This window comes from Argentina anserina, chromosome 6, assembly GCF_933775445.1.
Source record: "Argentina anserina chromosome 6, drPotAnse1.1, whole genome shotgun sequence".
Lineage (NCBI taxonomy): Eukaryota > Viridiplantae > Streptophyta > Magnoliopsida > Rosales > Rosaceae > Argentina > Argentina anserina.
The window spans coordinates 20,343,197-20,353,987 of NC_065877.1; the positions used below are offsets into that span (position 1 = coordinate 20,343,197).

At 38.6% G+C, this 10,791-nt stretch overlaps 1 protein-coding gene across 1 annotated transcript; it reads right to left on the minus strand.

Annotated features, from left to right (window-relative positions):
- Nucleotides 1-6,070: 6,070 nt before the first annotated feature.
- Nucleotides 6,071-8,467, minus strand: LOC126799688 (subtilisin-like protease SBT3.17). Its single transcript, XM_050526934.1, has 2 exons — nucleotides 8,087-8,467; nucleotides 6,071-6,319 (listed from the first exon to the last, which is right to left on the minus strand). The coding sequence occupies exons 1-2, from the start codon at nucleotides 8,391-8,393 to the stop codon at nucleotides 6,240-6,242; spliced, it is 387 nt and encodes a 128-aa protein (XP_050382891.1). The 5' UTR covers nucleotides 8,394-8,467; the 3' UTR covers nucleotides 6,071-6,239.
- Between the last annotated feature and the right edge of the window lie 2,324 nt (nucleotides 8,468-10,791).

Sequence of the window (10,791 nt, forward strand, 5' to 3'; positions counted from 1 at the left end):
GTGACGGTCCTGGGGGAGTCACGTTATTATTTAAAAAAAAAGATATCGATTTCGTGTGGTCGCCTGAGTGCACCGCTGTTTTGGGTGCGATCATGAGAATCGCCGATATGCATCGATTAGTTTGTGACCATATACATCACAACCCTTCTAATTCCGGTTACATACTTGAATAGTTTCGATTATTCGAAACCTATACAACCCTCGTTTCTTATAGATGCGTCGTCATCGCGACTGTTATTTGAATGTTTGAGTTTTCTTAAACTCATGTCTATAAACGATAATCACAAGGTCTATGTACTCATTTATTTGAGTTGATTCATTACTCTGAAGCAGCACTATTTGCTGACAAAAGATCCCAAAAATAACGAATTATATGGGACACACTTCAAGTGATTTAATGAACGTCTATGACGTTGTATTATCATAGTTGACCTTGATGCATACTCCACATCCAAGAAACGCATGCCATTTTTGGCACCTTTATCTATTTCTTGAGGGAATTTTGGAGATGGAAACGTAACATTCTTCCATTCTCAAGTAAGCACATTTTTGAGCCTCAGGCTAAGGCTCCGCCCAATCCGATATGCAAGATTTTGTTGCTACGGACTTTTGATTAGTCACTCTATTTTGACTATGTTTTCTGCTTACTATTTTTCAAGTATGACGTTGGCATTGTCATGTTTCTTGCTCGACTTTAGCTTAAGTCGTCTATTGGAATTGGAAGTTTGGTTGTGTTGTATTAAATATTGGCATATTCAATAAAATTTCTTGTTTACAAGATGGACTCGTGAGAATTTTATTTGCCTTGGCTTAGCATGCATGGTCAACGTTTGCAACTCACGTGGTTTTTAAATTAGCCGCTTTTGGGTTACATGGGACCCCAATAGCACTACATTGTGATTTTGGACTTTCAAATTTGGAAAACGGACCTCGGAACGTCAAAATTGACGTCGTTTTTTTTCCGGTTACTGTTTTGGCGTTTCTGGAACGTTTTCCGGCATTTTACCGGCGTATTCACCACCTTCCGGCCATTTTCCGGTGTTTCCGGCACCGCCATCTGGTTCCAGACGGCGTTCCCTGTCGGACCTGAAGTTACGGCCTCCATACCAGCCAGGTCCGGCCACCGCCGGCCGGATTTCCGGCAATCGGTGCCGCCGGCTTCCGACGAGTTTTTCCGACGTTTTTTTTTCGTCGTTTCTCGTCATTTTCCGGCATATCTCAGCAGTTCTTGCTGCCATGTTTTCCTAGTCCAAAATTCACCCGGTTTTGAGTTAATTTGACATGGTTTTCCGGTTAATTTTCCGGTTTTCTCCAAGTCGTTTCATAGCTCAAATGATTTTATTATTATTGGTGACCACCCGTACCAATTGGATGGTTTTTACCACCCAAATTGTTTGGTATTCAACTGCTCCAATACCATGTTTTTCCAACTCTTGAGTTGAAGAATGTAGTTCTATTGCCATGTGATACATTCGATGGGATTGTCATTTGTTTCAATCCCCTCTCTTAAAATATCCTACGGCGTATTGTGTAGAGAAGTTCACCGCGTCATTGACTCTCTTAATCTTCATTTTGAGGATGTCCCGCCATGAAATCAAGTGTCTTGCTAATTGCGTAACCACCCACACTGTCATACGGCGCAGGTAGTTGTTTTACGGATCTCGTGCGGAGATTGTGTTCTATATCTTCGTGCCTTGCTAAGTTTTAAAGGCCATACATGCCAATGATGGATCTTCATCTTGATATTTGTGTTAAGAATGGAGAGGAATAAATCTGTCAGATTTCATTGACAGTATCTTTTTCAAGCTTCGACAGTAGCTTTGTTAGCATGCAGACATAGTTTTGCTTGCCTGCAACAGTAGCTTTATGTAACTCAAGATTCTTTGAATCATGGGTTCGGTTTTACTGTTTTCTCGGTTGACATGATCGTTTTTTTTTTGTCATTTTGAACAAGATATGATGATTCGAGTTCTTTGAAATTCACATTATCATCTATTTTTCATGTTCACGAAGCGATTGGAGGACCACCTCACCCATGCTCCACACGGTGAGGCCGAGCCTATCTGTGCCATGCACGGTGAGGCCGAGCCTTTCTATTTAGGCGGCTCCATGGCATTTAGGCCATCGGTGGAGGCATCCCATCCTTCACAGGAGCTTGTGATGCCTCCCGTGTTTTCTAATGCCTCCATGGTAATCTCTGATGCCCATCGCTCATTTTGCAAAGCTTGTTCTTTTGCTAGATTTCAAGGAAGTCCTTATTTGCTAAGGCTCCAACCGAGAACATTCCATTCTTACGAGGTATTTAAGGTGACATTAGTAGACCCTATCCAACCGAATGCGGACATTTTTCGGTATTTTTATGGTATAGGTTAAGAGCATCGACGCGTTGGTCACACGTCGCTTTGCTTTCCACAAGAAACGCTGCATTTGCTAAAGTTTTTAGCTATGATCATCATCCTAAGGGCTCACCACCCTTCCTATCCTCTCAAATCTATTTGAATGGATATCGTTGGAGAGTTCACCCCCACGACTTTGATGATTTCGTTTTACATGTCTACTGGGATCGTCGTTGAACATATTATTCCTCATGTTCATTAACTGCACGATCTAGCAGAGCTCAGACTTGGTTATGGGTACTAACCTGCCAATTTTTGCATGGGGATATGTAATGATGTTGCATGCAGCGACACTTATTCGTTTCAAACCCACAACTTACCAAGCGTTTAGTGCGTACCAGATGGTTACTGGATACGATCCCAACGTTCTTTTCATTAAACGCCTATTTGGTTAAAGTTGTTTATGTGCCTCTATTGTAGTTATCTCAATGGGTCTACTTGAAACGATTAAGTATTCTGGTTGGTTATGATTTATGAATCACCAACACTTGTCCGCTATTTCCAATCTACAACCGTTGATCTCTATCCTGCGATATTAGCAGACGGTCACTTTGATGAGACATACTTCCCGTCGTTAGGGGGAGATATGGAATGCTCCCATTTTGGTTTTAACGCCAGGAATTGACGTGGTGTGGCACTATGTCTCATTAAGATCCCGCACTACTCAAAGTGAGTAAATGTGCAACGCATTATCGACCTCCAGAAAGTCAAAGATTCGATGCTCAATGACTTTACCGATATTGCGAAAGTGACGAGATCGCACATAAATGCTGTGATGTGCCGGTAAGGTTGGAACTCTCAGAATATGAGAGAATTTCATATGACCTGGTCCTAGCACTGTTGGCACCATCCCTGACAGTGGGAAGGAAGCCGGCGATGGCACCATCGTACGGTGTGGTGTTGTCGGCGCTCGTGGTATTGTACCACAAAACAAGGGCGGCAAACGCAAAGATGGACTAGTAAGGGTCATAGCTTCGGTCTTGGCTCCTGCCTAGATGAGGAGGAGACCATTATTCTCTGGAATCAAAACCAGAAAGAAGCGAAGTGCGTAGGCACAAGTATTTCGCCCATCATCAAGAGATATTCTCTAAACATGTGTATCAACTAAGTTTCTGTGGGATGCTACAGACTCCTTTTGTTGATGTTAGAGAAGAATAGAAATCTCACAAATTGATCGTATACAGCGCGCGCATGTGTTTAATGGATTGATCTCCCATGATTGATGATGTATTCGCTTATGCTCTTATTCCGTTGTAAAGCATCATCGATGAGCAACTTGACCGAAGTGGAAAGAATCAATACAGGCTGAACTAGACTTGTTATGTTGGTCGTTGTTCGTAAGTGTAATGAGAAAGATGAAGTCATGCGATATATGCAGGACTTATGGCGCAAAGATTGTCTCATTATCCTAGTATTGACTACGATGAGTTATATTCTCTCGTTATGGACATAATTGTTTTCTGCTACTTGATCAGTAGTAGTGTCCATGAAAACTGATTTGCAGCATATGATAGTGGTCATAGAATATCTGTAAAGGGATCTTGACGCAGATATGAGAGTGCCCGAGGGACTTTAAATGCCTCCAGACCACGGAGAGCTTATGTAATCAGATTGCGACGTTCGAGAGAACGTAGTACAATCGGTTGCAAGAACTCATACACATATGTGTTCATATGAAGCTAATTCTTGATTCTCTATTCCGTTTAAGTATAGATGATGAAGAGATTCAATGAGCTATACATTCATACATGTTAGTGTTGTTGGGACACTATTGCTTTCATTATGACGTGATTAACTATGCGCCTATGCATTGTCATTGGACTTGCATTGCTTCTTTGACATGGGTTTAGTTCTACACTTAGTGAACCAACACAAATCCTATCCACACCAACGCCGCCAGCAGCTCCAGTAACATCAACGTACGTCTTGGTGTAGCAGTCGACACTGGTAGCGTAGAGGATGCGTGCGGTTCCGTCTTGGACCAAAATCAGTCCTTCATTGGTCCATTCCCCCATTCTTTTTGCGAAAGACACATTAAATGTGACAAATCAGAATATGTCCAGTTTCGTATGTTAACTTCAATGAGACCTACAAGACATCTCGCTCGATGAAATATGGTGAAATTAGTACCGTTGGAAAGGTCTATGTGTCTACTTTCCAGGGACACCAACTATTCGTTCATAGCTATCATATTGAGTGAGTTATGGCCGTTTTAGCAAAGTATGACAGTCCTGTCCAGAAATTTGCACGTCAGTCAACTTCAACAGAGCATTGTGAACTGCTCCGATCGGATTAGGTTGTGAACCTTATGTCAATGGAAAGCCACGGGTGTCTACTTTTCAGAACATATTACAGTTTGCTGATACCTATTTTGACGAAGAAGTTATGACCGTTTAAGTAAGTGAATGTCAGTCTACCCGAGAATCTGATTTTCATTACAAACTCTTGTTTTGAGTTGTTATGCAATCTTGTTTCCTAAGATCTAAGTTTGGCTAAGTATAGCATGTATGATCTAAGGATGTGTGGCTAGATTAATGATTAATCATTAGCCCAAGACTACGTTTGAGAAGCATGTAATGAACGTTGTATACGTTGTTCTTTGTACTCCATGATTATGGCACTAATCAGAGGGGAGTTGTTTCGTAGACTTCAAGGGGAGTCTAGCTCACATGATGCTATCAAATGTAGACGGTGCGTTGTGCTCTTTTTCCCTTCGATCAAGCTTTTGTTTTTACCCAAGAGGTTTTTATTTTGCTTGACAAGGTTTTTACCGAGGCAACGATGTGTGCACCATGCAACCTAGGCATGCGACACAAGGGGGAGTGTTCCGTGAGAATTACTATTCTACCCTTGTGTGTGTCTTAGCCTAATAGGTTTCCTGTTATGAGATAGATTAGCATCTCCGTAATAGATTAGGACTCCGAATCCTACGGGATTGTGGTTTTGTAATGCCTATATATAGGCTCCCATATCATTCAATAATACATAATTATTTCATCCTGAAACAAAATGATATATTTCTATATTACGGAAAAAATATATTCATCACCCCAAACTATGAGAATAATTAATAAAAATTCTTTCGGAACCTGTTTTGAACAAACCACTAGTGGCTCTTAAATGTATCACTCAGGAGTCATAACTCTGAAATCAATCTCTTTCGTACACACACTCATTTGATTACCAGTCTAAATGAAAATGCTTGGTCTTGCTCGATGTAAGGACAATCTACGACCTAGAATTCTCACAATGCATCATCCATCCCAAGGGTGGTCTGCATGTTGTGGATACCTAGTAGAAGCAATATCGACAATCACTCTCACCACTCTCATTATTGGGTTTGCGGCCTCATCTTGGCCGGACAGCAAAGATAGCCGCTCAAGTACCCTGGCTGGACAGCGAAGATGGCCGCCCAAGTACATATTAGAACACAATAAAGAGTTAATAGGAAAGTGAGCACAACAAAGAGTTAACTCCCACAAGTACACAAAGCATACCTTTCTACCTCCAAGATGGACATACCTTCACGCTTGTGGTTCAACTTCAGAATATTTTTCACCAAAATATTGTTCATCATTTTAATAGGAACCAGACGTGCTAAAAGCCTAAAACTTACTAGCATCAACTACGAAGAAACTGCATTAATAAATAATAACAAAGCTATAGGAAGAAACTTACGTTGAACTTATACATATTATTGTATATATAAGAAAGTTACAAGAGGGGAGTTGAGACTTCCATAGGGAAAAAACAATGCATCCCAAGAGTAAAAAAGTCGATCCTGATTATACATATAACAGTGATAACGTATCGGAAGACATTTTATATGGTATGGAGCTCCATCTAATGCAGTTTCCCAATCCCAGGTCCTGAATGCAGTTGGAGTGTCCTGCTTGGTACAACCTGAAGAACCCCAGGTTGTTCTGCAGTAGACAATAAGAAACCAAGGATTAGTAATATTACTATTGCTTTATTATACTGATTATTATTATTATTATAGTCAATAACCATTATTAACTAACTGAAGTCGAGGAAACGCGATCCACAGAAGCACATAATATAGTAAACACACATTCACAGTTTTAAATCGCAGAAAAATAAAAGTAGAATATTAAACATGATGCCTCATGCATAGGCAATGTAGTTTATCTTTCTTCCTCTAGCTCGCATCGGAAAATACAAGAGAGGGCTCATAATTGTCCTAGCACAGCACCCAAACAACAAATCCTTAAGCAGATAAAATACGGTAAACCTACACTTGCATTTCTTCAAAATGTCATAACACACATTTTGCAACAGTACCCAGTTTCATCCTAAAGATTACTACATCATTATCTTCTCAAGGAAATGGCAGGTATTGTTAAAGATTTCTCTCGGCAGAAATCAGCAACAAAACCAGTTTGGCCTGCATCGCCTTGTGAGTTCAATCAGATGGATAAAACCATATTTTAAAAGGGTCGCAATACTCAAATATTCTAAATCAGACCATATTTTAAATTTAGGCGATTACTTCTGAATGTAACTATAAATATAACTACAGAAGCAAGCCAAGAGGTTAGTAATTCCTCTACACATAAGATGCCAAAAGATTATAATGAAACATTGTAAAAGAGAAGGGGAAACAGAAATATGAACATTCCTCAAACCACCATAAGCTGAAAAGCTATGATTTCAAGTTTGATCTACTTATTTTTTCTAATTTAGGTAATCCACACTTGACATCTATGAAATGCATAGGCACATAGTTTCTAAGCTGAAGTAGCATATTTATCCAGTAGTGTGTCAAAAGAACAGGCCGACGCTCAGCATGGCCGAGAGTTTAAGACAGATTTGGTTCAGAGTTCAAAAGTCAAAACAAAAATAAAGAAAACCAAACACAAAGCCTTATAGCCCCTATTTGGAATAAGAAATTAAATTAATGATGAAACAACAAAATATAATCCCAATTATCATGATCCCTGTATCCAGACAGTGCTCTGAGTCTAAGAAATGAGATAAGCTAATCACATACCACAGAACAACCAGAAGCACAGTCATAATAAGAATTGGCAGTCAGACTACTGGACAGTTCTTTCAAATCAGCTTTGAGTCTCATTCAAAAACATATTTAGCCCGAACATAGAGAAACAATGAATGCGTAATTGCGTCAAAACTTGTCTTAGTCCTATGATATTCATGAGTTATAGCTGTGCTTGGTATCAATTAGGACAAAGGTAAAACGGTACTGTAGCTCCGTTTGTGGTTCTGAGGACCGGTGTCTGAAGATTTTTTTCTCACATAATTTCTCCCTCTCTCTACTCAGATACATCACACCTCCTCTCATAGGGCCTCTCTCTCCGCTCAGAAACATTGTTCTTGCAAAACTCTCACCGGCGCATACCCTGCACCTCACCTTTTTTCTAGCTATGAAACCGCCAATTTGGGTTATGCAGTATGTGGTTGAAGTTCATGAGATTTTGTAGTCGTTTATGTAAGCAAGCAAGGTATGCCACTTTGGTTTCTAAATTAATCGTTCAGGGTTATAGATTTTGCTTCTTAGTCCTACTCATCTCGTTCTTATCTCACCAACAACAATTCTACTAACACAACCAAACACAATTTATGAACATAACTAAAAAAACACGACAATCATGAAAACTCGGATCACAAAGATAAAGGGGATAAAGAGAGATAAAGAAGAAGGGGCTTACTGGAGATCTCTTGGACCTGTTGGGGAGTGAGCTTAGCAGAGAATCCACTGGCAGCGGTCTTGTAACTGTAGAGCAGAGCCTCCTTGGCAGCCTCCTCACTGCCGAGGACGGAGGCGAGGGTTCGGATGTGGTACGCCTCAGCCTCCTCGTTTTCGTGCGGCCTCTCCGTGTATACGATGTGGACGGCCGATTCGGAAGCGGAAGTGGCGGAGTCGAGGGGAGCAGAAGAAGAAGAAGAGTCGGCCATGTCGATTGTGAATGTGAGAAGGAGAAGAAGAGAAATAATTGATGAAGCTGTGATCATCATGTTTCGGTTCTTATAACGAAACTTGCTTAGTGACCAAGATTTGGGAAAGGGAATGGTTTCTTCATACGGTACCGACATAAGTAACTCCGCTCGCGTCACTTTTATCTATGCTAGATTTCTTTCTTGCCACTTGGCAGCCTGCGCCGCACATCCATTTCTTATTTTGCTTTAATGTTTTTTCTCTAAATATATATAGTTTTGATTGTGCTTTGTTCTTTCGTTTTTAGAACAAAGGATGTCAAATGGTTATAGTTAGACCTCCAAAGTTACTGAGGCCATGTTTGTTTGGCGGAATTCAGGAATCGGGAAAGGAAACCTTTTTTTTTATTTGTGAGGAATCAGAATTGAGGACGTATCGCCATAATGAAAAGGCACGAGGAGGGAATCATGTACTTAAGTGGAGAAGAATTCCATACCTCGGCCGCTAACTAACAAGGAGTTTTCTTCAATATTTTGAGGTAATCATGACTGAATTAAGGTTTTAATGAGCACGTTAGCATTATAAAAGCATTCAAAGATCTTGGAAGTCTGTGAAGGATTGAGAAGCGTTTAGACAACTGTTGAATTCTCTAGAATCCTAGAGGGAGTCAAGACTCGAGACCACACTAAAACTCTCTAGCTAGGATACTCAAGGCATCACTGAGAGATGTATAAATCTTTCGATTTCTCAGACAGCCAGAGACCTATTATTAGGAAAGCACACCTCTCCCATTTGGATCATAAGAAAAACATTGATCTAAAGTCTCTTAAAGCATCTCTTGTAAGTTATCTATATTATTGTCGTTCTTGTCCCTAAGTTCATATGTTGCCAGGACAGACAGGTGGTGGGCTCTATTATATTTTGATTACAATTTTTTACTCACGCATAAACTTTGGCAACACACATGGATGTATCTAGGATTAAAAATTTGTCTAGGCTAATTTGAAGTACTTTTTTTAAATTATTTTTAAAGATAGTTACATGCTAGAACTGAAATAAATAAGTGGAAAATGCATCTTTTTAGAAAAAAAAATAATTAAAATAAAGAGAGTGAACAAAATGGGAGTAAAAAGAAAATTAGATGCAATTTAGCCAAAAAAAAGAGGAGAAATAAATGGAGAAATGAGGAAACCCCTTCAAAAACATGGGCTATGAGAGCTCGAACCTATGCTCTTAGAGGAATTTTGGAGAGAGTTGGAGAGTTTGACAACTGAACCACGGCTACTTTCATCATAAAACTACAAATCTCACTAGCATTAGTTAAAACATTCTCAGGAGGGCAATGACGAAATAGAGCATATATCTCATTACCAAAACCATTACCAACATAATCAAAGAGGAGCTTCTTAATACCAGTTGGTTGCTTGGTAATAATAGTTGAGAATTTTTTATTCTTCTTCTGATAACTTCACCATTTTAGTACCACTAGCACTAGCAACATGTTAGTCATACATCTTTCTATTGTTTTTCAATTGACTTTAAACAATGCAAGTTATTAATCTGAAGCCAATTAAGTACTCATTTTTGTCATTGTACTTAACTCCCTTCCTATTCAAGATTAACTAAGATGAATTATCATCTTTATGGACTATGTTATATATTTAACATGCATGGAACAATGAGACGCAACCCCGCAATCCTAACATAATAGTTTTTTTGTTATCTAGTGTATGGTAAAAGAACTTTTATTCATACCTCCAAAAATGATATTTGGATATCTCTAGTAATTAGACCTTCAACTAACTTTGACAAACAACTAAAATGTTATTTAGACCTTCCTAATTTTCACAAAATAGCCAAGGGCCGATAAAATCAATAAAACTCTATTTTTTGACTTTAAAAACTGATTCAAATCTATTATAATTATATTGAGTATCTCGAGCCTGTTTATTCAAAATCACAGTATAATTAGCAAATACAATTATCTATAATTTATAACAACAAAATGCATTTTAATAAAAAAAAACAAAATACATTCAAACATGCAAATTATAATAAACTGGTAGAATAAAAGAACTAAAAAAACGTCTACAAAGTGAAAACATTATTTTTGTTTGATGCATGTAAATTTATCATAGTTTAGCGAGATGAGGGAGGAGTCTATTTGAAATTATTACGGTAAGAAAAAAAATTGAGAAAATCAAATGAATATATTGAGATTTTTTTATATTATTTATTCTTATATTTGTATGTATAGATAATTTCGCATTGGTTGACAATATCAATTTTAATTTGAAAAAAAAGGAGCTCTAAATGTTGTTTTGCGAGATATGAATAGAAGCACCATTTGACAAATTAAATAAGAGAGCTTCTATTCATACCTCCAAAAATGGTACTTGAACCTCCATTTTTTTCTAGTTAGTTTTGACTTTTGTCAACTCTTATGAAATTACCAAAAAATATATAAGAGTAAATTTT

What these genes read in the sequence shown, in the direction of transcription:
- LOC126799688 (XM_050526934.1), bottom strand. Translation starts at nt 8,393, where the DNA reads ATGATGATCACAGCTTCATCAATTATTTCTCTTCTTCTCCTTCTCACA. An exon ending in ACAGGTCCAAGAGATCTCCA is followed by an intron (nt 6,320 to 8,086) that starts GTAAGCCCCTTC and finishes TGTCTACTGCAG; the next exon opens with AACAACCTGGGGTTCTTCAG.